Consider the following 25,477-nt stretch of genomic DNA (forward strand, 5'->3'; position numbering starts at 1 on the left):
AGCATGATCAAAGTTCAATCATAATATAAAAATTTTCAAAAAGTCTTCCTTTGCTAGAATGTTCGACACAACGCAATATTTTGTGGCCAAAGCTATCTACAAGATGTATATAGAAAAGAATCGAATTCAATAAGCAACCTTTTTTTTCCAGCTTAGTCAAAGCTGACAGTAAAAAAGATACGATGATCGTTCAAATAAAAAAAAAAAGCAACACATAAAACGTGTCAACACGGTTTAGGGTTAAGGAAAACATCAGTTAAAAGCAATGAATGATTTGAATGGCGTGAAGGTTGATAGACTCTTTTGTTTATGGCCACAACAAACAGTTGAATTCAATGATAGGAATAGCCACCTGATAGAATCATCTAAATTTACAGAGTACCTTTAAATTGCTACCTTTGGACAGAGCAATCCTGAAACCTAGTTTTCAACCATGTAAGTTTTGTTTGCTAAAAAGGACAGAAATTGGATTAAAGGTCATCCAGATTGACACATCAATATGATACCGAAAGCAAACCTATCATCAATTGCATCAATTCTCATGATGAGCAAGCACGATCGATTATACTACCAAAACATAATAATTACGTCTGCGAAGACATTGTAAGCATAAAATCGTCGATTCAAGAAAGTTTACGAGTCGACGAATTATATGTTCTAATCAAGGGCACTCGAAAGAACCAATATCCCTAATTGTGTAGGCCAAGGAACCCAAATCCCTAATGGGAGGAACCAAAAACCACAATCAGGAAGTGTAAACTTGCCGATGTTGGAAGGGGACATCAGACGGGGCTGAGGAGCTGGTAGAGTTGGGGTTTGGGCTCGGAGTTCATGCCGATGATGACGATAAGGGGGATGAATCCGTAGTGGGTGATCACCTTGGCCTTCTTCATCGCCCAGGTGCTCCACTCCTTGACGCACTTAGCCGACCGCTCCTCCGACGACTTGGAGCCCTTCCCGGCCTTTTCTTTCCCCTTGAGAGAAACATTGGAAGCCATGGATATCCTTGTCGCCCCTTTTCCTCGACCGAGCCGCCGTCTCCCACCGAGGCCCAATATACCTTTTACGCAGAAATAATTATAATACCGATATAATTTATTATTTTTAAGAGTATTAATATAAAATAAATTTAAATATAGCATGTAAACGAAGAAAGTAAGTTAAAAGGGCCGAAACTTTCGTACTATTTTATTTTATTTTTATTTCCGAAACCCTGCTTACTATATTTTTATAATATTTTTTTGTGTATTTTTTAAATAACCTAAGTTTTAATTTTTTTATTTATAAAATGACACCCATCGTTATGTCGAAACGCTAAATTGTGTAGTGGATTATGTTTCTAAGGCTTATAGAGTGTAGCGAAGGGTTATATTGACAAGTATGATGATCTAGTAGGGGTGTTCAAACCAGCTTAGAAAATCAAATAAAAATATAATTGAATCCAAACTAAATTGGTTTATTATTGGTTCAATTTTGAATAGTATAAATAATTTTAGTTTTAGGTATCCTTCTTTGGTTTGGTTAATTGATTCGAATAATCGATTTTAATTTAAAAATTATCAATCCGATTAAAATTTCTATCATAAATCCTTAATTGATTTAAATTAATTAATCTAATAAGCTCAAATGCCTAATTTGGATTAAGGTTTTGGTTTTGGTTCAACTAAATCGAATCAATTCATTTAAAATATATATATTTTTAAAATTACTTAAAATTTATAGTAAAAAAATAATCATAAACTCTATTCTCTTCCTTTATAATAACGAAGAACATCATAAAATTTATTTTAAAAACATATATTATAAAAGACTTTTTTTTTTCTCAAACTTTTTAAGTGCATATCTAAGAATCTCGAATTAGTAACACGAGTATCAAAGGATCACGTCAAAAAAAAAAATTTAAACATTAATTTTTATATAAATGATACATGATATTTTAATCTCAAAGCCACCTTAGATTTACGTTACTTCGTATAATTCTATATACATGAATTTGGATCACATTCGGAAGAAAGATTCTTTTTTGATTTCCTATAAAAGTATTATTAAAAAAAAAAAAGACTTCTTCTAGAAAAAAATTAAAATTTTAAAATAAAAAGTTTTCTGAAAATTCGTCCATATTATATATATAATTAATATCAACATTAGAAAAATAATATACGCAAAAGGATAGTAAAATATAACACGATAACATAACGGCAGATCCACAAACCAGTCTGGGCGAATACTCCCGCAGGTCGTACTGCCCATCCCGTCTGGCTCGGCATCAAACCTCACCGCCGCTTCTGTCCCCTTCATCTCGGAGAAGGGATCTGTTTCGGCTATATTGTCCAAAGAGAGAACAGCTACATATCCACGCGTCAAAATACGATTCGACAACTTTGGAGACCCTACCTTGGTAGACCTCGAGAAGTCGACGGGTATAAATAAGTGGTCTCCGCCGTTTCTCTTACTCTTTCCCCTTTCTTCGATCGATCCGCGTGGATCATTGTAGGGTTCCTTCTCGTGGTTGTATACAGAACCCTAGATCGATACGCTTCGTAAGCCGGATTGATTCTTCTTGAGGCGAATCCGAAGTCTTCAGCTCCGAGTCTGGGATCGATGGCCTCCCGCAGGAGAAAGCTTCTCAAAGTTATCATCCTCGGTGACAGCGGGTGTTGTTTCTTCTCTCTATTCCGTCCTTGATAAGTAAATTATCACATAGTTACTATCTTTTGATGGTGATTCTGGTTTCCTTTGTTTTGCTTGTGACAGGGTTGGGAAGACGTCTCTAATGAATCAGTATCCACTGGCCATTGAAGTCATTGGTAGTTTGATTCTGGTGATGTGCCTCTTGTTTGTTTGCGTGGTATCTGTCTATGTTTCTTGGATTTGTTTGGGTTTGACCTTTAACTACGCTCGTTAGATATGTGAATCGAAAGTTTAGCATCCAGTACAAAGCTACAATCGGCGCCGATTTTTTGACCAAAGAGGTCCAGATTGATGACAGACTGTTCACGTTACAGGTAAGTCTTGGTCTTGCAACCGTGTTGCAATCAACCACTATGTTTTCTAGCGGGTAACAAGAGTAAGATCGGAAATACTTTTAACTCACTTTATCCAAGCAAGGGCGATGTTAGTTCTTAAAAATATTGCTTATTATTTTTTATAAGTTACTTATTTCATCTTGCTTGGAACTTCATATTGTCTTCTCAGATAGAAAATCTGGAAAAGTACTTTTTCAGGCACCAAACTAGATTGAGCGCCACAGGGTGTCCGAGAAACAGAACCCTTTTATCCCATTTTATATCAATTTTGCTGTATTCTTTGCGGAAAGTGCAGAATAGTATTACAGATTAAGTACACAAATATAATTCGTAGACAAGCCATAGAATGCTTGTGGCCATAGTAGGTTGTATCTTTTACGTTCTTACAGTCTTTATCATGGATATCTCATTCATTCATATGTTAAGAATACTGTTGACTGCCTCCTGAAAGACTGATCATGTTGGCTGCTATCTAATTTATCATATAATCTGAATATCTCATACATTACACGGTATGCTAATCTTGGGCTAAAATATTTGGTCCATTGGCACCTGGGGGCATCATTGAAGAGAAAGGTGTTGTCTTTTCAGGTGTCGTCTAAGAGAAAAAAATTTGGGATTCAGGTCTGCTGTGTCACTATCTTGGAGCAAGTATAGAACCAGACTAAGTTCTTGGCCGCTTGGCTGGTTCAAGCGGACTGGTTCAGCTGGTTTTATCCAATCTGATTTCATGGATGATCTAATTGTAAAATTGGACCTTATAGGGGTCCAATTCCCAGTTTTTTGTCCAGTCTGGTTCTGATAATACTAATACTAAAACCTGGACACTGATGAAGTTGCTGATCTTCTTTCTTAGAGAATCTTTCCTATTTATATGTCAGTCTTTGAGACGTCTCAAATTTTTTACATACAAATAATCTCTTTGTGTATGATTTGTTATCGGTTCAAGATCATTGAAAATTTCTCTGTTACACACAGCTGTCTGATGCAAATTTATAGGCCAAATGTGTGTTTGCTGATGAAGTAAAGCTGTCATTTTATGGTATGACACTTAAGAATTTAGAGGCAGCTGCATCTTGATTATTTTGAGGGTTTGTTAAGATAAATGAATTTTAAGATTTGAAACGTGATTGATATTGGAATTTTGATGCTGAATTTAAGGAATACAAGCTTGCAAATATTCTTGTGGAGTTCACAACTATACATATTTTTCTTTTTGCTAATGAATTGAGGAACTGAATATCTTGCTGGTTAAATCATTTCTTGGCACCAACTATTATGTTACCGGTATGCGAGAATGATGTCTATGTTGTGCCTAATATCTGATGGCCTAACAACATGATTTTGTTGAGAAGGTTCTGTTGGAATGAAGTCTATGATAGTGATGAGAAATCACAAGTTGATTTTCTAACCCTAGCTATCTTTTAGGTTCAGTGACAAGTTTTTCTTTTGCCTAAACTATAAATAGTAAAAAATACACAATATGTGTTGGATTAAATATAATGTATAACTTTCATAGTAAAGTTTTTAGATGAAAGTAAAACATGAATTAATAAATCTAACTAATGATACATTTTAAAATATTTTTAAATGAAAGTAAAATATAAATTAGTATAAATAAATAATAATACATTCTTAATTAAATTAGTGCAACCTCGAGTTAGTAACATATATTTGCTAGTAATAATAATTTAGCTTTTCAAAAGCATATTAATGACATGAGCATTAATAATTAATGCTCTAGAATTAAATTATGAGATCATACTTCAAAGTTAACAAAATACTATTGTATAAGCCATAAAAGTACCCATAATTAATGGTTTAAAGTTTACTTTAGAACAAGTATACATGTTTTCTTGTTTGAAATTCAGCACCTCTAGGAAGCCATAAGATCTTCAGTCCTCAAGTGACATCTCATGGACTTTTCGAAGTATCTCTTCCTCAATTGAGAGTTCATTAGTCATTTGAATCATTGCCTGCAGAGAATGTTCAAATTTCAAGCTTGATATGTGCTCTCAGGGATTCAAATGAGGCTGCAATAATTATAAACTGATACTGAATCAAGCAAACTGTCGTTAATATCTCCAAACATCAGTATCCTTTCATAAGATTCATTTAATGATGTGATTGCTTGAAAATCTCAGTTGAAAGAACTTCTGTATTTATCTGTATGAAATGCCCATACAGGACATGACTTCTGAGTTATGGTGTTTTAGTTTTATATAAGCTTCCACCAATATATTGACTTTTTATTTAAGCTTCCACCAACACATTGACTTTCACATCATGCGATTCTTATCATAGACTTGTACAAGATTACCTCCTTGGTTTTCTATGCTAAGGATCCTCCATGCTGTATTTAGAAGGTCAAAATTTTAGACCATTCAATCCCATTCTCTTTGTCCCTTCAGATATGGGATACAGCTGGGCAGGAAAGGTTCCAAAGTCTTGGTGTCGCATTCTATCGTGGTGCAGATTGCTGTGTTCTTGTGTACGATGTTAATGTCATGAAATCATTTGATAACCTCAACAATTGGCGGGAGGAGTTTCTGATTCAGGTAGACAGTCTCTCATCCTGTGCCATCAATTTATATGACAAAGCTTGTGTCTGAATATTTTAATTTCTTTGTAATTGTTCAGGCAAGCCCCTCAGATCCGGAAAATTTCCCGTTCATAGTCTTAGGGAACAAGACAGATATTGATGGTGGAAATAGTCGAGTGGTAAAATATATTCTCTTTTATAATTTTTGCATTTTACATACTAATGAAGATATTAGCACTATTTATTTGCTTCTTCATGCAAGTGGTTTATAGTGTTTGATCTCAACTTGACTGTTGACGTTTCAGGTCTCTGAGAAGAAGGCAAAGCACTGGTGCACTTCGAAGGGTAATATCCCCTATTTTGAGACATCTGCCAAGGAGGGCATCAACGTGGAATCTGCTTTTGAGTGTATAGCCAAGATTGCTCTCAAGAATGAACCCGAGGACGACATGTAAGTTCTTCATATTATTATTATTCTTTGTTCTAAGCTGAAACTCGAATTTGATTTTCGAAGCACATTTAAACTGTATTCCTTAACAACACAGGCATTCTGAATCTTCAAGTTAATGTTGAGCTAGTCCTTGTATTTATCGGCAATACTGAAGAGAACTGAGTTTTATTTTTATTTTTTTTTCCTTCTTTTGCAGTGATTCTTTCTCCTTGGTTGTTTTCTGGTGTATGATTATGCACTCTTTCTTACGTTCTCTTAAATTGCCATTTATCGGTGTTGAAGCTACCTGCCACAACTTTGAGTTGCCATTTCTTAATCGAGGACACTTTTGATGCTATATTTAACCTCTTTTGTTACTTTTGATTCATTCTTTATTTGCTATTTTAATGTTGTAAAGAAGTTAATTTTATTGGTGTTGAAGTTATCTACCGGACACTATCGACGTGGCTAGTGGCGGTCGGCAGCAACGATCATCAGGATGTGAATGCTAGATAAAGAAAGACCACCGTAGTTACTTCTATGTGTTCTCAAGTAAAATAAATTCTAGATAGGTTTACGCGCATGCACGTTGTCTTCTGTATGAAGTCCGGGACAAATAATTCATACTAACCATTAATCAAGTTTCCTCTTTTATAGTGCTACATTGTTTCTTTGGATCAATAAAGTTGTACTGTCCTTCAATCAAAGCTTCCTTGTTTTGATGCTACATTGTGCCTTTTTATCAGTAAAGTGGTACATTTTCTCATTTTGTGCATTTCAATCCTGTCTTAATTGTAATTCTTTGTACTGAAAGTTGAAGAGGATCAACGATTGGTACTGAAAGGGAGGATAATGGAATGAATGTCTTAATTGTAATTCTTTGAACTTGCCGATTTGACTGAAAACTCGACCCATATAATTTAACTCGATGGATTTCAAGTTGACTCACTTTAATTTATCCTAACCCCGCTTATCTGATTGTGTGTTTTATTCAGTTTCTAATTGACGAAATAGATAACTAACAACTGAAAAATAAATAGAAAAATATATAAAATAATCTTAATTTTCGAAACTACTGGGTTGACTTATTCCAATTTTCTCCCACCAGTTATTTCGTCCCGTCACTTGGCCCACCTACGAGTCAAACACCTAACTCGACTTGGGTCGACACGCACCTGCCGAACCAAGCCATGTAAAGCTCCAACAATAGCGATCTCTTTGGTGCGCCTATATATTTAGATACATAGAGCTCTCTCTCCGTCTCTGGCTTTCTGCCTCCCATCTCCATCTCCATCTCCGCGACACCTGAACGCCGTGTGCTACACGTGTAGATGGCCGTCGAGGGCGACAAGTACAGATCTTACCTGGTCGGAGAGGGAGAGAAGGACACCCACTGGAGGCACGGCGCCCCTCCCACCTACGATCTCGTCAACAAGCTCTTCGAAGAAGGAAGAACCACGGCACGTTAATCTCTCGCCTCCTCTGCTCTCGTCTTCTTAACGACGAGCTTAACGATGCTTGTTCGGTGACAGGAGTGGCCCAAAGGGTCTCTGGAGGAGACGGTGCAGAACGCCATAAAGACATGGGAGATGGAGCTGTCGCACAAGACGCGGCTGGGGGACTTCAAGTCCATCAGCCCCGCCAAGTTCAAGTTCTTCGTCAACGGGAGGAAGGGGCTGACGGGGGAGGAGACGCTGGCGCTGGGGAGCTACAACGCCTTGCTCCAGACCTCCCTGCCGCCGGAGTTCCAGTACTACAAGGCCGACGCCGAGACCTTCGAGTCGTCACACGATGTGTTCCGGATGGCGTTCCCTCGTGGGTTCGCATGGGAGGTGCTCCGCGTGTACTCGGGGCCTCCGGCCGTCGCGTTCAAGTACAGGCACTGGGGCTACATGGAGGGCCCTTACAAAGGTCATGCTCCCACCGGGGAGCTCGTTGAGTTCACCGGTGTGGCTGTTCTCAAGGTAACCATGCATCACAGTCTTCACACACTCTCTGTGTCTCTGTAGTTTTATGGTGTCCGTTCCCATGCAGGTGGACGAACAGTTGAGGGCGGAAGAGGTGGAGATCTATTACGACCCCGGCGAGCTGTTCGCAGGCCTTCTCAAGGGAGAGGTGATTTCTGGTGTTGATTCTGTGGACACCACAGCTTCGAAGCTTCAACCATGTCCTTTTCTCAAGGGCGATCCGTAGAGGAACACCTCGTTGTCTCGACGATGTGCGTAATGGTTATCTGTACTGTGTACTGCTCGAGTATTAAATAAGACTGTTCACGTTAAAATAAATGGTGAGTCAATCCGTATGTAAACAAACATATTATCGTCAAATGCTTTCTAATTCTTTGCGATTATCTCTGAGAAATGTAAAGCATATATCGGTGCCAATCTGCTTCTCACGAATGCGTGCAGAAACGGAAGGTGTGAACCGATCGACACCATTTCGGCATCGACCACTGACTGCTTCGCCGGTCATCCGTAGCGTTTTTGGAGGTGGGCGTGCCGTCATCGGTCGATCTTTCTGCCTTCTTTCGTCATCGCTGGCGTGTGGCCTCCGAATCGTTGGCCCACTTCGATTTGGCTGTCGTCGGCTTCATGGCAGGGGGAGGAGGAGGAGCTGCGACGTCTCCGTCGTACTTGCCGTGCGTTCCGTTTCTTGGAAATTGAGAGCCGCTTGAGACGACGTTGTGGCCATTCGGTACACAAACTCGTATGAGCAGATTTTTGGGCGGATATGTCGATCATGACATCATGGAAGGAAGAAAGGGGTCTCATTCAATCCATATTTATTAGGATTGAAGTCAATTCTCAATGCCAACTAAAAGATTTACCAAAAGTGAAAAAGAAGAAAACTAGCAGTGTGTGTCTATACAAGTTTTCATTAAGACGTGTAAAGAAGTCACGACGAAAAATTTGTCCATGTAGTCAAATATATAAATTACTTATAAAAGAAAAATGATGAATTTTGATATGACGAATAGTCTTACCCAATAGGGTCTCAACACGGAGTCCAATCGACTAAAAAAATAAAATTTTTATTAGTATGTCAAATATTATGAATCTTTCCCAATCTCCTCTTATTATTTACAAAGACTAATTTGGGTGTCGAGAGAATTATCATCACATATATCTTGTCACAAGTCTTATTTTAATCACACTACATCTTTAGTTACGGACTGAAGTTACCACCAAAAGTTAAAAAATTATCACTAAAAGATTTAGTGATAAATTTTGTTGATAATATATTATTTTTGTGAGCTGTGGCAACTTCTATTATTTTTGTAGATAATATATTCAAATTCTGTCATTAAAAATAAATAAATTGATAAAATAATATTTGTGAAAAATATTTGGTAATGGATAACTCTGTTACACAATGTTTTGATGAAAAATTTTAGTGACAAATTAGATTTATCACTAAAAATGAAAAGGATGATGAATCTATCATTAATAGGTCACTAGATGAAAAGGGTGACGAACCTATCAGGAATACTTAAATCAATCATTGAATGAAAAGGGTGATGAATCTATCGCCAATACTTGAATATGTCATTGAATGAAAAGGTTGGTGAATTTATCAATAATAATTTTCTCGACGATCTCTCAGTTTTACATCTATGCCAGAATGTTTAATAACACAAAATTCCACATCAATATTAAAAATGATACAATCACAAAGTCCATATCATTTTGTCTAAGAGTAATACTAAAATTCATACAATTACAATATCCACATCATATTTAAGATTAAAAAGCTACACTTTTTTCATTTTTCAGCAATCACTCCTATATTCTACATGATATCATAATTATACAATTCAACAAAGATAAATTATCATAAAACAATAAATAGATGTACAAAGAATCAACACTTCAATGTCTTCTTCAATATGATTATCAAACATATGATAATTTTAATTATTTAAAAGGATGAGTGATCAGAAAAGCTTCAAATTCAAAAGTAAAATAAATCAAGACTAGACTATGACCACTAAATGCAAATCAAGGCTATTTGAATCTATCATTTAATTTAAACTTTTGCGCCATGCCAACCACCATAACTTCCCAACAATCCTATTGAATGCTATCACATACGTAGTATGGAGGCTACGATAAGTACTTCACAACAAGAATTTGGACATCAAGTGGGCGGGCGACATGCCTTTTCCACGGTTCAATCTCAATATGTGACATCATTCGCTAATCACTTCGAGTCAAGAAAATAACGAAATGAATGTCAAGAAAATAAAATTGTCGAATGTAGTCGATTAATTGGCGAGCAACAGAAGCAGAACTACTTATTGATGATTACCACACAAAATGCCTAAAACAATATCTAAATCATGGATGAAGTCAATGGGATTGGACAGAGGAAGTTTTGAAGAACTAAAATGGCATTTCAAATGCAAATGCTGAACCAAAAAGTGAAGAGAATTGACTGAAAGTTCCATATGGCATCACAAATTCCTGCCAAAAAAAAGAAAAAAAAAATAGAGAACATATGTGCGGATCGTTACAAATTGAGAGAACCCTTGAAATAGTTAAACCGATAAGTATTCATAGGTCAATAAATTATATATATATGCAAGACAAGTACACTCATTATATTCTTATAAATCAATCTTAATCTTATTCATTTTTGATATAAAATTAATCGAGGTGTTACGATATCGTATGCTCGTAAGGTGATAAAAGGTGAAGAAGTTTAAATGTTAGCAATGAAAGTAAAAAAAACATACTAAATAAATATCAAGATGATGATGAGCAAATTAGATAGTTCAATCGCCAGAGTCATAAATGTGTTTAGTGTTTAGGAGATGATTCCAATATTAATTATTGCATGAAGAAAATGAAGCTCATGCAAACAAAAGTAGAGAGAAGCGGGTAAAAGAAGTGCCACTATAGAATAAACTCAGAAACCAAAACTAAACAGTTTGTAAGTTGCTTTGAACTGAAAACAAACATATAAATGTTGATGGCAAAATATCAGGAGTGCATATGACCTTCAGATGAAGATGAAGATGAAGTCATGTGAGAACAAGTTCATCTATCATTCACATTCTTAGTTTATCCTAAATCTACATAGAAATTACTCCAGTTGTCTAATAAAAATGTATTTGAACACACACACACACAGCTTATCATATTCCAGATTACGGAGTTGTTATAGTTAGTAAACCAGGTGTTTTCATGTTGCTTATTAAATGACCAGACCTACAACCAAATGACATTATAGTAACTGCACCTCAAGATAGCTTATATGGAGATACATATGTAAGCATAAAATATGTGATATAATATATGTAATATGAAAAAAATTTTATGTTAGAGTTAAAATTAAATAATATTAGATCGATTTTTACAATGTATACCTTTTGATGTTGTCTGAAATGAATCTCTATACGATCTAGGTATCATCTTTAGATCCAAAACCGTTATCAATTTGTAAGGAGAACTAGACTCTCCTTCTCCTTAGATTATTGGTTTAAGGAGATTGAGTGAGAAACTATAATCTCTTAAACACATCCTGTATGAGATGCGTTGTTTAGCCTTTAGAAGTCCTGTAGGTGAGAGCAAAAAATTTATGATAGGTTATTATGAGAGTTCCTCCCATCTCCTAAAGAATCATAATATCTATCATCAAAATCTAATTAGTTCTATTATATATCTTATTCAGTTATAAAAGATCATATAATTTAACAATAAAATTCTTCATCGTGGCATGGCTTAAATAAGAGAAGATACTGTGACATATTTTTCAAGTATATATATATATATAGTTTTTGGATGTTTGAGAGAATCTAATTAAGACTAGCATGTAGACGGTAGAGAAGAAGCTTCTCAATAATTTACCGAAATCCCTAACGTCATGGCTTGTAAAAATCAACAGCACCATGGAATAAAGACTCGAGAAGAAAGAAACTTAACATGCTATGAATTTATAGGAGAAGAGAGAATCTATCGCACTATAATTTATAGTGTAAAGGCAAAGAGTAACATGACATGCCTACCAACGTGGTTGGTGATGGCCACTTTTTCATCCCTTTTATCATCTTTTAGTGAGCTTCACCAATCAGCAACGAACCATCATTCCACACCTCTCTCTCTCTCTCTCTCTCTCTCTCTCTCACTCTCTCACAAGAAACGGAAATAAAGAAGACAGGTAGAGGCGTCGCTATGTGGGGCGATCCCGTGTGGCCACGCACATATACAAACTCAGCGCACTCGTGTCGATTCCGACCAGGGAACGTACCTCGTGAATAGGGCAGTACTCGACGTGCTTGTTCCGATCGTGGGAGAGAGTATCGCGGTCATGGGCGAGGAGGAGGAGGGTGAGGGTGAGCTCGTTAGATGTGTCTTTGTTGTTCGAGCTGGGATGGTGATTCGGTTCCATTCGAGGTTAAAGTTTCGAGTTAGTCTTATTTTAGGTCACTATTTATATAGTGTCGAATTTGTAAAATTAGGTTGGAGACATTCTCCATAAATGTCTCTCCACAAATCAACTCAATTCTTAAGTTCGATCCGATCAGATCATTTGACTAATACTGAAGTGAAATAATCAATGCATAGAATGCGTATCTTGAGATCCCTTTTATAATAGGTAGTTCAAGAACTATTACATCTTAGATTATTGGGTGTGAGAAGATATCGTACGATATTTTTGGCAAGAGTGTGACATGATATTTGTCACTCCAGAAATCATATCATTTGATCACACTTATCACGAGGTTGGATGAATGAGCATTTACGTGTTCTCGAATTCAATCGCCATTTGTTGGCCAAACATGATTGACAAGTGGCTAGGATGGCTTACCTATCAGTCACATTTGAACTTACGTATTTATTATATCATCATTTCCCTACCACTAGAGTTGAATCAATTGGATTAGATCAAACGTAATAACTGATATAATCGTCAGAGAGGCATTTATCGAGAATGCCCTTGACTCAGGAACCCCTCGACCTAGTTTTATAAGTTTAATATTTTGTGAACAATGATTTAAAGTGAGATTGATTTCGAACGAATCTCGATTGGATTTGAATTATCATCCCAACTCAAACAATAAGAATCTGCACTAACAAGACAGTAAAAAGTGATTTTCGTATCTTGAGTTATATAATTTTCGTATGTTATTTTTGATATTAAATGATATCAGTAAAAAGTGATTAAATAACTTTTATTTTAAATTTTGATTATATGAATTGGAAACTGATTTGGAGTTCCTTTCCATGTTAGTTAGTCTCAGTTCTAATTTCAATCTTTATCCGACTCTAAAACTAAGTTGGGAGTGTACCCAACCAATAACCAATCAATGTTAATCAAATGCTTAAGTTAGGTTAGGATCGGACTGTTCGGATGAGAAACACATCTCTCTTTTACAGCGGGCAATTATCGAGAGCGGTTATGCACTGCTCTCAAGCTTAACTGTAGTATGAGAAATAACTATGGTCGATTTAACTTAGCTATGATAGCGAGGTGTCGTAATGATAAGATGGTGACCAGATCATTATTCCTACGTCAATAATAAACCTATATTAATCATTATAAGGAACAGTAATGATGAGTATCTTAATTTTTTTGGATGAACTTTAAAATCTATAATAAAATATTATATGTATATGCATACAAACTCCCATTAAATAAATGTATGGTATGATGCACACACGACATATTATGGCATTAGCAAAAACAAAAATCATTCGATTACAACTTCGCTAAGATTTACCTTTTTATTGAAATAAATGGTGATAGGGACACATAAACTTTCTCGACAGAAGATAAAAGGTATTATAATGTCATATCATTATTCATTATTTGTGCATTGTGGGGTCTCCCAAATCTCGACACTCGCCACATTTATATGACTCTGATTTCACCCCATCATATCATATCCAATAAGTAACATTAATTCTAGAATGATAAAGTTGGAAGAAGAGTTCTTTTAAGTTTGATGGACCATCGTCTCTTCTGTTACAAGTGACTATGATGATGCGTGTAATGAGATATTCTGTTTGTTCGACATGCAATCGGTATCCAAAATTAATCGAGATCTAATTTCAAATTTATTTTAGGTTGAGGTATCGGGAACCGGTGCTAAGATCATATAAAATCTATGTCTAAAACGTTATCAATAATAACTTCCGATGATCTCTCGGTAATGTTTCAACGGACTTTCGATAAATTCCTAGACTTCACGATGATTTTCTTGTCGAGTTCCGACGAGCTTCTTTGACTAGCTCCTGGACTTCTTAATCAATTTCAACAAAACTTTTGTCGAACTCTTGAACTCTCAACAAAATCTCGATCTTGATTCTGGTTCTTCGTTTTGTTTTATGCTTTGATTGTTATCGTAGTTAATTATACACATCTTTTTCAACATATAAATTTGATCAAATAATTTATCAAATAATTTTATTATTAAAATCCGAAATTCAACAGAGGAATCGGTAACCGATGCTAGGAACATATAAAATCTTTGTGTAAGACGTGATCAATAATAACGTTAAGATAGCATTAATGCCAAAAACGATTAGAATCGTTGATGTTGTGATTATGAAATAACAATTTCGATTGAGTTAGTCACTCAATCAACAATGTGTGATCGATTCCATGAAGTCTTCGTTAGCATCCCTATCGATACCACATTATCGCCCTTAAGCATCCCTACCGATATCAGATTACCAACCTTATGGGTTTAAGTCATTCTTGACATGTCAGAATGAGCAGCTGTCCACATGTCATGTATTTCATATCATTTAACGCATATAGAATTTGGTAAAATCATGAGTGCGTATTAGAAAAAACACATCATTTAAGAAATAATTTATGTTTTTTTTTATTTTAATAAAAAGATCCTTATAACTAATGGTTGTCAAAGTTTGATATATATTTCCTACTCTCATAATACTTAAAGTTTTTATAATTATTAAAAATCTCTTTTTTCAGGTCTCTCTTAACGCCATCTAATCTCCTGAAATTTTCACCCTTTTTTTAATTTCATTGACTACTAAATTAAATATTTATGTGATGTGATATGGGTTTATTATATGGATGTGTACTATGCATAACCTAATATCTCATGCCTATTATTGGACGCCATTTTAAAGGGAGGAAAGAATTCTACTTCCTGAGAATAGGATTCACAGTAGTGATTGGATTTGCTACTTCAGCCAGTATTCTTATACCTCTCTCTCTCTCTCTCCCTACGCTTTCAATCTAAAATCAAAATTTTATGTTCATGTTCAAATTTAAAAGGGAATGTTAATTCACATCTCATGCAAATTTTCTCCCAAATCTACTTGAATCCGACTATCACTAACTCTACTATCAGGGTTTCGATTCTACAAAATACGAACTCGGATCGGAACTAAATTGATTTTAATTTCAAATTGAAATCATCTATTTTTATTTTTTTAAAAATACTCCTCAATTAGTCATTTATTGATCTTTTAGATTTTTTTATTCGATTCAAACGAAAGGTTTTGGTTCTTGATCGATTCGATCCCGATTCGAATCGAGTAGTGATCCGATATATCTAGCCATTTCTATTTTGGTTTTTAAGATACCTTTCAATTAATCATTTATTGATCATTTTGATTTTATTTTTTGAATCGAAATCAAAGGTTTTGATTCTTGATCGATTCCATTCCAATTCGAATCAAAGAGTGATAGGGTCTATCTGATAGCAGATAAGATTTCTTCAAACTATACGAGAGATTTTTTATTCTATTGAGGAAAATCCTTTAATCTGTTAAGAGAAATCCTCTAATATATTAACGAAAATCTTCTATCATAACCTCTATAAATAGAAGAGAGATATGAATATAATCAAGTTTCTTTACTTTTTTAATATCTTTAATAATTATTTTTATCTTTTATTATTTTCTTTAGGATGAGGATTTCAACATAGATTTTGATGCAAGCATTTGTTTTTGTGATTCAAGCAAAAAACAAAAAAAGATTTGCGGGCAGAGGAAGAACTCAGCTGGCTTCATCATTAAACACATCAACCTCCATTTAAAGAAGGAAGAAATCGGCGGGCCTTTCATGATGTTGCTCCCAACAACAGCTGCACTCAACAACATGATGTGTAAAGCGATTCACACGGCTGTGCACAACACAGATGAGCACGAAAACAATTAAAGAGATCAAACAACAATATTACTAATATATTATTATTATTATTATTATTATTATTATTATTATTGTTTTTGTCACACTCACTAATTCCCGAAAAATCTTTATATATATATATATATATATATATATATCCTATATTAATTTGGTTCGTTGATTGGATCGACTCGTAACTCATCAAACCTCCAACTTCTGGAGAGAGTTATATATCCCAAACGCAAGCGGAAAGCTGCGGACGTCCCTCCCGAGGTTGCACCGCAGCCCGTCAATGGACGGCAAAGATTCATCAATCAGCTAATGATCAACGATTGCGGCATCACATTTGGGTCCCGTCCGCTATTCAATACAATCGAGCCTCTAAAACCAACATAATTTTGTTTCATTTTGTTTTGTTGGGAGAAAAAGGCAACGGTCTTTTCGCTTCGGTCATCTCTCTCTCTCTCTCTCACAGACACACATACTGTGACGCTCTCGCCTTCTCTCTCTGTGAGCTCAAATGGATCGTCGCTCGGCAGCTCTTTCCATAGTGCTCGCCCTGCTCTCGGCCTACACTTGGACAGGCGGCGATGCTGCCCCACCGTCCCCGTCGCCGACCGCCGCGCGCGGCTCCACGCTCGACCCTCGCCAGCTCACGGCGCTCCAGTCCATAGGGTTTCCCACCGTCGGCGACCCATGCGCCGCCCCTTCCCCCCGCGACAACGCCACCGCCTGCGACGACGATGCCCCCTTCCGTCACCTCGTCTCCCTCCGCCTCGCCAACTGCTCCCCGGACCTCGACCTCACCACCACCGCTCTCCATGCCCTCTCCACCCTCCGCTCCCTCGCCTTCCTTCGCTGCCCCATCCCCGCCCCGAGGCACTTCCCGAGCGACCTCGTCGCCTCTCTTCGCTCCTTCTCCTGCGCCGCGTCCCTCCGCCGCCTTACCGGCGTCTGGCTCTCTCGCCTCCAGAACCTCACCGACCTCACCGTCATCGGCGTTCCCGTGGCCGCCAGCGGCCCTGCCATCATCCTCTCTCACATGCGCCACCTCCGTTCCGCCAGCATCGCCTCCACGAACCTCTCCGGCAGCGTCCCCCACCACTGGCACGCTCTCGACCTCGTTCACCTCAACCTTTCCTCCAACCACCTCAAGGGCCCCGTCCCGAGCTCCATCTCCGTGCTTGGCTCCCTCCAGACCCTCGACCTCAGCTCCAATGCGCTCACCGGAACCCTCCCCGACTCCATCGGCGACCTCGCCGCCCTCAAAAGCGCATCTTTCGCGCACAATTCGCTGTCCGGACCCATCCCCGTCTCAATGTCGCAGCTCACGCTGCTCGTCCACCTGGATCTGAGCTCGAATCAGTTCAACGGAAGCATTCCAAGGTCCCTATCCAAGTTGAAAGGCTTAAAGTTCCTGAACTTAGAGAACAACAACTTCCAGGGAGTGCTCCCCTTCGATGCGTCCTTCCTGCAAAAGCTCGAGGTCTTTAAGGTGGGCGGCAACAGCAACCTCTGCTACAACCACACTCTGCTTTCTCACAAGCTCAAGCTCGGCATCGCCCCCTGCGACAAGTACGGGTTGCCAGTGTCGCCGCCCCCGGACCGCTCCACTCGGGCGGACACGTCTGACTACTCCGACAACGGCGGCGGCGACGACGTAGTTGCAGATAGAAAGAGCAGCGGCGGAGGCCACCACGGGCCGAGCAAGCTTGTGCTTGGGGTGGCCATTGGGCTGTCCTGCTTTGTTTTCTTGGTCATCTTCCTCGTCTGCCTCTCCAAGCTATGCGGCTGAAAGCACAAGAACGTCGATCTCGGGAGCAAACTTTCCTCGTTATTTACGAGACTTTTCAATCTAATTCACCGAAGGTCGAAAAAGAAGATGTCTTTGTCGATGGTGAGAGTTTTGGAAGGAGATGTTAGCTGGAGCACATGTTTGCCACATAGATTTGTTTCCTGTTTGCAGATTCGTTGCACTTCCTGAGTTAATGAGGCGAACTGCTGGAGTTGTCCTTTCCAGTGTTTATCACTACATTTTGGTGCTTGCAACTATTTATAACAATTTCCTTTCTTCCTCCTTGTTGTTCAACATGGGTTGTATGTGTGTCAGTGACATGGGTTCCTACATGATGCTGCACTCATTTATTTGCTCTGCCTTCCAAACTGAAGCTGCCGTTGGACACAAAAGGATGATTTCTTGTGGCCATATGCTTCCTGCGAGTACATGTATGCTTCCGAACACTGATAGGATTCAGATTCATGGAATCGATTACATGATCGGTGTGTCGTTACTTGCCTGCCTGCACTATGTTTTCCTGCTCCGCTGCCACTGTTTATGACTACGAGAAAGTGGACGGGGAACGAGGGGGGTCTCTCAAGGTGCCTTCTTTTGGGCCAAAAAAAGATGTGTCGGGCAGAGGCAAAAAAGAATGGATTTTTAATGTGTCGTGCTTGATTCGAGATATCAACTCAGTAAAGATGAACTTTAATCATCAAGTCCTCTGTTCGACATTAAACTAAAATTTCCTTTTGGTTTTGAAATGACATTCTCAAACCTTGATCCTTACGCATAATGATACGAATCCAAAGTAGGTAGATTCTGAACAAACAAAACAAAATTTATACACCGTAACACAATAGAATTCAAGAAGAGGAGGCAGTCTCCATAAGTCTTCTTCTTTATACCTCATCCTCGATAGTGTATGTGTTCGAGAAGAGGCATGTTTTTTTGTGAGGTTGCAGGTGGCGAAGGCTAGCAGTCGATGGAAGTGCAGGTTGCGGACTTGGTGCCATCCGTGTCGTTTATAAACGGATCGATCTTGACCCACAAAAGTGAGAAAACGGAAGCCAGTAGCACTGACCACAGCACCACGATGGTAGGTGTCCGGTTCTGCCTTCCCATGAGACCTTTGAGGAAGGGATACAGATGGAGTATCACCCACAGCGCAAAGAACACTTTCCCAAAGAGCGGGCCCCAAGCTTCGTACCCGCTGTTGAGTGCGTCCGAAAACCCAGCAACTACGCCGACAAAGTTGACGACTAGGATTGTGGTCGGAGGTATCAACACAGTCGTCCACTTGAACACGTAGAGCTCCCCGAACGCGGCATCGTCGGTGGCTTTGGCGGTCACGGTGAAGTTGGTGTCGATGCCCGCCAGCATCTTTAGAAATCCTTGGAAAACAGCAAAGAGATGTGCCGAGACGCCTCCGATCACCCAGAACTGCTCGTTTCGCCACCAGTCCTCGATGCCCACACCACTCCACCGCAGCTCGAGAACGCTGGTCAGGATGATGGAGATGAATAGACCAAGAAACCACACACTTGCAATGTTGGAAAGCTGAATGGAAAAAGGGAGAAGACAAACTGTTAGTATCATCGTCTTCAAAATATGTGAAATTGAAGGTCAAAAAAAAAATAAAAAATAAAATGAAGGGTGCATTACCGTAGGAATGATGAACTTTCCAGTAAGCAGACAGATGGCCGGTAAAGAGCAGTAAGCGATGAGTGGAAGCGATGTAAATGGATAGATAATGGTGTTTATATAAGCCAATCTTTGAAGCCATTTAAGACGGCCACCTCCATATCCGTACCAAAGGGGGCAATGCCGGCTAAGGAAGATCTCGACGGAGCCGAGAGCCCAACGAAGAACCTGATGCAAACGATCGGAGAGGTTGATAGGGGCAGATCCTTTGAAAGCGGGCCTTGTAGGCATGCAATAGATTGACCTCCAGCCACGGCAGTGCATCTTGAACCCTGTTAGAATATCTTCTGTGACGGATCCATATATCCACCCAATCTGCTCAAACATAGGTTATAAGAATGTCATTTACCAACATTCAAATATAAAGCCGCGCGTATATAATATATAAAATCAGTCTATATTTATATGGATGATTTATGAAATCGAATTTTATTTGATTCAACTAAAAGAATGTTAAATATAAACTGCAAGATTTTTTGGTCGGTATGTTGTTGCCTCCACCCAATCTGAACTCCACACACATACTACATGCTTCAAGTAGGATCTGGTTTACAAGATTGGTTCACCTAAATGCTCCTTCAAAATAAACCTACATGAATCCTACCATGGGACTTATGACAATATTAAGAGAATCTGTATGTCTTTAGGTCATTCATTTTGATTTGGTACATAAACAAATAAATCTTTCGGAATTTAAAAACAAATTTTAAAAATGCAGCAAAAAAGAGAATAATGCAAAAAAAAAAAAAAAAAACTCACCTCCTTTCCCCATTCTGTTTTCTCCTCGTATCCGCAGCTAATGACATGAATTGCTTCTTGGATCAAAGTCGACGGATTTGCAGATTCGGGCACCCCTCCATTCTCCATTAGCGTGGATTCAATGAAAACTGAAGACTGCCCAAAGGTCTTCTCAAAGCTCATTTGGGAGATCAACAAGGACCTTTCATATTCATCGTAATCTGCATGCATGAAGTAGCCATAGACCATATAATGAAGAGGAGAAAAAGGTCCAACTTTTCAACACAACCGCAGTACAATGCACTTACTCTCGATTTCTCTTAGGTTAAATATGGCAGAATTGAGGTCTTCACGCCTAGCGTCTCGATAAATATCATTCTGATTCTCTGAAGCTTTCTTGGAACGACGGCAACAACAGCAGCATGAAGAACAAAATGAAGACTTGGGTAAAACTGGCAAAGATAGTGGTCCGTACCCATATAGTGCTTGCCGATTGAAAACACAACCAGTTCCCACATAAACTGGTCCTTGGATTCCATCAAGCCCTTTCATGTTTACCTATATATATAAAAAAAAAAGCTTCATCAGAGACTAAAATCACTGGCAATCGCTAATAGTAGGGTTCTATTTTTTAATGCTTACATCAAAGAAGACAATATTTCTATTTGCATATCGATCACTCCGATCTATACCATCAAATCTCTGAGGGAATTGAATATAACAAACATCTCTACAAACTTGTGGATCCATCATGAAACACATTGCTTCACGGACTGCTTTGCTGTTGTTGACATAGTGATCACAATCAAGATTAAGAATATAGGGAGCATTTGTAAGGATTGCAGAGACCCGAACCTGTAAGATTTGAGTATTTGGTGAAAATGACATCAAAGTGTAAACAAATTGTTGTTAATTAATTGATAAAGTAGTCTACCAGAGCATTCATGGCCCCAGCTTTTTTATGATGCTGATATCCAGGTCTCTTCTCTCTCGAAACATAAACTAGCCGAGGAAGTTCATTTCCTTCTATGTCATGAGCACCACTACGTCCAAGGAAAACCTGTCAATAGTATGTAGACAGATCGAAAATCGATTACTTTAGCAACTTTCTGAACTTTATACAATAACTAACATCATAATCTAATATAATTATGAAGAACTGCACCCTAGTAGCTAACCGACGGATGATTTCTTCTAACCTACCATGATACAAAGAGGTTATATACAACAACAAGGTCGTAAACAAAATAAGTAATGTCCCATCATCTGGAACTTCTCAAAACATTAAAAAAAAGTAGATAATTAAGTATTGAATCACCATTAGAACCTATTGACTAGCTTTAAAACAGTAACAAAACCGGTCGTGAATATATCGAGTATATCCTGAGTAGTGGTATAACAAACAGGTGAAGATCTGATACATCTAGTCAAAGTAAATATGACAAAGAAAAGGACATGCTCTGGATGTAATCAGCAAAGCCTCCTATGATTTTTCCCAAGAACCTCTGAGGGAAAACTATAAACACATACATAGATGTCAATAAGATAATCAACACTCATCCATTTTGACGTCCAATGTTAAGTAATTTCATCAAAAGAAAGTGACAAACCTGAATCATGCCGGGGTGGTCACGTGGATTGTTTCCTGGCCATGGTGTTCCATCTTGCATGATCCAGCCTTCTTCAGGTGTTTTTTGAGCCTTGGCAACTAAAGCATTTATCCTCACTTTATACTCTTCATAGTCTCTCTGGAAGAATAAAATCATTAGTTCGCCATTTCATTCCTCTAATTTGTTGTGTTTTATCTTCTATATAATTTAATGCCTTCAACAAGAACATTCATCAAATTTGATAGATTGCAAAAAGACTCCAAGAATTCTCTTAGCACTCCACAGAATACTTACCTTCATTGCTCTCCGCTCCTTGACAAAAGATGGCTGTATTTTATCTTTCAAATAATCAATCTTCTGAGAAAAATAGAACTCAGGTTCTCGTGGTTCGATTGAATGCTTCTTACAGAATGGGACCCACTTTCTAGCAAACTCCGCAGTTTCAGCCAGAGATTCGAAAGTGAGCATGGCTGATCCATCATCAGATACATAGCAAGAAACTTTATCAACAGGGTAGTCTACAGAGAGAATTGAAAGCACAGTGTTGCCAGTAATCAATGGTGGTTCTTTTAGTGGATCAACAGTACTGACAAAAAAGTCTACAGCAGCCAGCTGAGAGTCTTCACCTTCCCTTTCATATCTGGAAATCGGATATTGAAGTCAACTTTTCTAGTGTTTATATAATAGCTTGTTATTCTTATCTTCTATTTAGATCCACTACTTTGTCGAATAGTAAACAGAAAATTTTGAAGTTCAAAATTCTGTAACTAATACAAGCAACATAACCTGACATAAATTTCAGTTACAAAGAAAGAAATAAATAGTTAAAACATATCGAGAAAATGACAACAAATGCTATTTTGGATTAGAAAAAAAAGGAAGAGTTCCATATACACTAGAAAAAAAAAAAATATCTTACTGAATTCACGCAACAATGATAATGAAAAATATTTTCCTGCAAAAAATCTGTGTCAAGGTCATCATGTTTTATTCGTGAAGATATTGTTATCAAAGGATTTTGGCCAGTATCGCTTCTACAAATTCTAGAATTTACTTCTCACATGATCTTTAAAAGGTTGTCCTGCCAGAGCATATAAGAGAATGTATGACAATTTGCAACATATGTAACCCATTACATAAAGCATACCTTGCAGATAGCCTGTTGATGTATGTCTCTCTATTGATAGGCGACCACTTGGGAAATTGATCCAATACCCAAGAGACCGCAAACCATATCTCGCATATAACTGATGTTAGCCACAGACCATAAGCGCTATTAACAGGATTGGTTATCCTATAATTGAAGAAAAGCCCAAGAACTATCAATCTCATAATGATCACAGCTCTATATGGAGTCAGCTTATTAGGTGATATCGGAATGATTCTTGAAAGTGGCTGTCCAGCTTCTAGAGGTCTGCACATGACCAAATCAGAGTGAACAATATTGTTATTCCAAACTAGGAAGAGAACTACATGAAATGTAGGCTACAAACATGTCAAGGAACTCTGATTTGTCATGAAATGTAGGCTACCGTCATGTACCTTTTAACTAGTCATTAAGAAGTTTACAACCAGCAAGGAACTCCAGTATATCCAATACTGGAAAATATGTTACTAAGCTCTATTCATGAAATTTAACTTTCTTTAAGAAAATTATGTCCTTACTCTGAATTTTCCATCTGCTGTTCTACTGGAATTTGAGCTTTCCCAGACTTCTTTGGAGCTTTCTTCTTGTTCTTTTTCTCCATCCAACTGTCCACTCTGTTCTTCCATAATGGATTCCCAGATTCACCATTTGCCTCTGAAGGAGAAGATCAACAAGAAAGAAAGCACATGGGTTAAGTGAAATGAGTGAGAGTGCAGCAGAATTGAACTGATATGCAAAACTGAACTATCAACCCTAAACAGAACAATTTAAGAGAAAAATACCACTTTCAACAATGGAGAGACTACTCAAGCTTCTAACATGGCCTCCATTTTCCTGTGACAATTAGAAAATACAGAAGCGTCTGGTAAATTATGTAATTACATTGAAGTCGACAACCAAGATAACTCAATAATGTCTTTAAGTTTCAGCCAATAAAATCCAAACCGATGTCGAACACATGGAATAACATATCAATTGGAAACGAACAAAAACCTACCTGATGATCATGGAGATAGGCTGCAGTTCTCAATCTGACACCCGAATCCCCGTGATTGGTGCTCTCCTGACTCACCTTTTCTGCAATGTTTATGTAACTCCATGAATCAATGTTGATCAAATTTGTCTACCTTAGTTCCTAATGAAAAAGATTAAACCGCTAAATGAAAGAGAAGCAATCGATCACTCCTTTCACCACGCTCGCTAAAGCAACATGCCACCTATTTACATGAAATCTTCTAAAGGAACAAACACAGGGAAACAGCGAGAAAGCGAACCCGTCACGTTGCGAACGTAGGGCTCCCCACAGTGAAGGCAGCTATCACGCCCCTTCCTGATCTCGTCCTCGAGGCAGGCGGCGCAGAGGGGGTAGTTGCAATTATTGCAAGCCACAAAGACCTCCTCCTCCTCCTCCTCCTTGGCCGAGGAGGAGAAGCCCACGGGCTCACCACAGGCGCCGCAGAGGGGGACTCCAGACTCCGTCATCTTCCCCTACTCCTCGGCTCAAGCAGACTCCTCCTCCGCCGCCGCCGAAGTGGTGGGCGATTCTCGAGGAGAGGGGTCGTTTTAAGAGGGGTGGACAGGGAGAGGGGTTGGGGCGTCGGCATCGGCATCGGCAGGTGGAAGGAAAGAATGGAAGCAAAGATTGCTTTCGTGGTGTTGGGTGGTCGATTCGCTCTGAGATCGTCTTCGATTTCTCCTCTGCTTTGGGGTGTGGAGATGATGGAAGACGGGGGTTGCTGCGTTCTGAAGGGAGAACGGTGTCCGTCTCCAACCGCAAGAGGGGAGTCGTTACGACGTCCGGGTAGGTGGGTCCGGTCCGGCTTGGTTCGACTCTGGTGAGGCCAAACCCGAGTCGGCAAAACGTTGATAGCGGGTCGGATTTGTTTCGTTTAGTCGGATACATAGTATCCGTTAATCAGTCTCTGATGGATATAAATGATAGACTGAGATACTTATATAGTTAATATTGGTTTGGGTTCATATGAGATGAAATTGATTTGTGTCCCATCCGTTACCATCTTCCCGGAGAAGGCACCTCAACCATATTGGACGACTTCTCCGACTTTGACATAATAATCGAACAAGGTTAATTATTATATATAATAAAATTAATTATTATGTATACATGTGATAAGGTCATTTAGTCCTAGAGAAATATAGAAAGTCTTCTTTACCCTCAAAAACGTCTTTTGGAGCTCACATGCTCCGAACGATAAGATATTTCAGATAATTCTTCGCGAGCAAACGGATGAAACTATTTAATTTGTTATTTAAATTTTTTTTAATTTATGATGTTTTGCGAGAAAAAATAAATTAAATTAAATAATAGGTTTTTTTTCGAAAATTAATCGTGCAATATAATTATATAAAACACGTCATATAGATAAGTGAAA

The 25,477-nt window shown here is 38.3% G+C and overlaps 5 protein-coding genes across 8 annotated transcripts; 3 read left to right on the top strand and 2 right to left on the bottom strand.

Annotated features, from left to right (window-relative positions):
• Positions 1-542: 542 nt before the first annotated feature.
• LOC103997020 (mitochondrial import receptor subunit TOM7-1-like) lies at positions 543-2,282 on the bottom strand. Its single transcript, XM_009418141.3, has 2 exons — positions 2,213-2,282; positions 543-1,060 (listed from the first exon to the last, which is right to left on the bottom strand). Exons 1-2 carry the CDS (start codon positions 2,265-2,267, stop codon positions 783-785), a joined length of 333 nt encoding a protein of 110 aa, XP_009416416.2. The 5' UTR covers positions 2,268-2,282; the 3' UTR covers positions 543-782.
• A 113-nt stretch (positions 2,283-2,395) lies between these two features.
• On the top strand, positions 2,396-6,764 carry LOC103997021 (ras-related protein Rab7). Of its 2 annotated transcripts, none has more exons than XM_009418142.3 (7): positions 2,396-2,654; positions 2,755-2,781; positions 2,906-3,005; positions 5,438-5,584; positions 5,667-5,747; positions 5,874-6,019; positions 6,441-6,764. In XM_009418142.3, the coding sequence occupies exons 1-7, from the start codon at positions 2,602-2,604 to the stop codon at positions 6,508-6,510; spliced, it is 624 nt and encodes a 207-aa protein (XP_009416417.1). In that variant the 5' UTR covers positions 2,396-2,601; the 3' UTR covers positions 6,511-6,764. The 2 variants fall into 2 exon arrangements, with proteins under 2 accessions (XP_009416417.1, XP_065023584.1); XM_065167512.1 differs by lacking the exon at positions 6,441-6,764 and adding an exon at positions 6,216-6,415 and having other exon boundaries at positions 2,467-2,654.
• Positions 6,765-7,242: 478 nt separating this feature from the next.
• On the top strand, positions 7,243-8,830 carry LOC135581995 (pathogen-related protein-like). Of its 3 annotated transcripts, XR_010500896.1 has the most exons (4): positions 7,248-7,458; positions 7,531-7,962; positions 8,033-8,285; positions 8,407-8,830. XR_010500896.1 is itself a non-coding variant. In XM_065165872.1 (3 exons), the coding sequence occupies exons 1-3, from the start codon at positions 7,330-7,332 to the stop codon at positions 8,128-8,130; spliced, it is 684 nt and encodes a 227-aa protein (XP_065021944.1). In that variant the 5' UTR covers positions 7,243-7,329; the 3' UTR covers positions 8,131-8,348. The 3 variants fall into 3 exon arrangements, 2 of the variants coding, with proteins under 2 accessions (XP_065021944.1, XP_065021943.1); XM_065165872.1 differs by lacking the exon at positions 8,407-8,830 and having other exon boundaries at positions 7,243-7,458; positions 8,008-8,348; XM_065165871.1 differs by lacking the exon at positions 8,407-8,830 and having other exon boundaries at positions 8,033-8,348.
• Positions 8,831-16,489: 7,659 nt separating this feature from the next.
• LOC103997023 (receptor-like protein 51) lies at positions 16,490-18,183 on the top strand. The gene has a single exon (XM_009418145.3). It carries the CDS (start codon positions 16,629-16,631, stop codon positions 17,901-17,903), a length of 1,275 nt encoding a protein of 424 aa, XP_009416420.2. The 5' UTR covers positions 16,490-16,628; the 3' UTR covers positions 17,904-18,183.
• A 404-nt stretch (positions 18,184-18,587) lies between these two features.
• LOC103997024 (cellulose synthase A catalytic subunit 4 [UDP-forming]) lies at positions 18,588-24,629 on the bottom strand. Its single transcript, XM_009418146.3, has 13 exons — positions 24,359-24,629; positions 24,082-24,161; positions 23,867-23,918; positions 23,603-23,738; positions 23,085-23,351; positions 22,232-22,577; positions 21,938-22,075; positions 21,262-21,387; positions 20,970-21,182; positions 20,636-20,885; positions 20,349-20,548; positions 19,551-19,904; positions 18,588-19,445 (listed from the first exon to the last, which is right to left on the bottom strand). The coding sequence occupies exons 1-13, from the start codon at positions 24,564-24,566 to the stop codon at positions 18,861-18,863; spliced, it is 2,955 nt and encodes a 984-aa protein (XP_009416421.2). The 5' UTR covers positions 24,567-24,629; the 3' UTR covers positions 18,588-18,860.
• Positions 24,630-25,477: the final 848 nt, after the last annotated feature.

This window comes from Musa acuminata, chromosome BXJ3-9, assembly GCF_036884655.1.
Source record: "Musa acuminata AAA Group cultivar baxijiao chromosome BXJ3-9, Cavendish_Baxijiao_AAA, whole genome shotgun sequence".
NCBI classification, from domain to species: domain Eukaryota; kingdom Viridiplantae; phylum Streptophyta; class Magnoliopsida; order Zingiberales; family Musaceae; genus Musa; species Musa acuminata.

Excerpts from the sequence above, each read along its gene's own strand:
- LOC103997024 (XM_009418146.3), bottom strand. The coding sequence starts at position 24,566 with ATGACGGAGTCTGGAGTCCCCCTCTGCGGCGCCTGTGGTGAGCCCGTG. Across the intron at positions 22,076-22,231 it reads AGGAGCGGAGAGCAATGAAG|AGAGACTATGAAGAGTATAA; the intron begins GTAAGTATTCTG and ends TTATTCTTCCAG. Across the intron at positions 19,446-19,550 it reads GAAAGTTCATCATTCCTACG|CTTTCCAACATTGCAAGTGT; the intron begins GTAATGCACCCT and ends TTTTCCATTCAG.
- LOC135581995 (XM_065165871.1), top strand. The coding sequence starts at position 7,330 with ATGGCCGTCGAGGGCGACAAGTACAGATCTTACCTGGTCGGAGAGGGA. Across the intron at positions 7,459-7,530 it reads TCGAAGAAGGAAGAACCACG|GAGTGGCCCAAAGGGTCTCT; the intron begins GCACGTTAATCT and ends GTTCGGTGACAG. Across the intron at positions 7,963-8,032 it reads CCGGTGTGGCTGTTCTCAAG|GTGGACGAACAGTTGAGGGC; the intron begins GTAACCATGCAT and ends GTTCCCATGCAG.
- LOC103997023 (XM_009418145.3), top strand. The coding sequence starts at position 16,629 with ATGGATCGTCGCTCGGCAGCTCTTTCCATAGTGCTCGCCCTGCTCTCG.
- LOC103997020 (XM_009418141.3), bottom strand. The coding sequence starts at position 2,267 with ATGCCGAGCCAGACGGGATGGGCAGTACGACCTGCGGGAGTATTCGCC. Across the intron at positions 1,061-2,212 it reads GGGAGTATTCGCCCAGACTG|GTATATTGGGCCTCGGTGGG; the intron begins GTTTGTGGATCT and ends TCTGCGTAAAAG.
- LOC103997021 (XM_065167512.1), top strand. The coding sequence starts at position 2,602 with ATGGCCTCCCGCAGGAGAAAGCTTCTCAAAGTTATCATCCTCGGTGAC. Across the intron at positions 2,655-2,754 it reads ATCATCCTCGGTGACAGCGG|GGTTGGGAAGACGTCTCTAA; the intron begins GTGTTGTTTCTT and ends TGCTTGTGACAG. Across the intron at positions 3,006-5,437 it reads ACAGACTGTTCACGTTACAG|ATATGGGATACAGCTGGGCA; the intron begins GTAAGTCTTGGT and ends TTGTCCCTTCAG.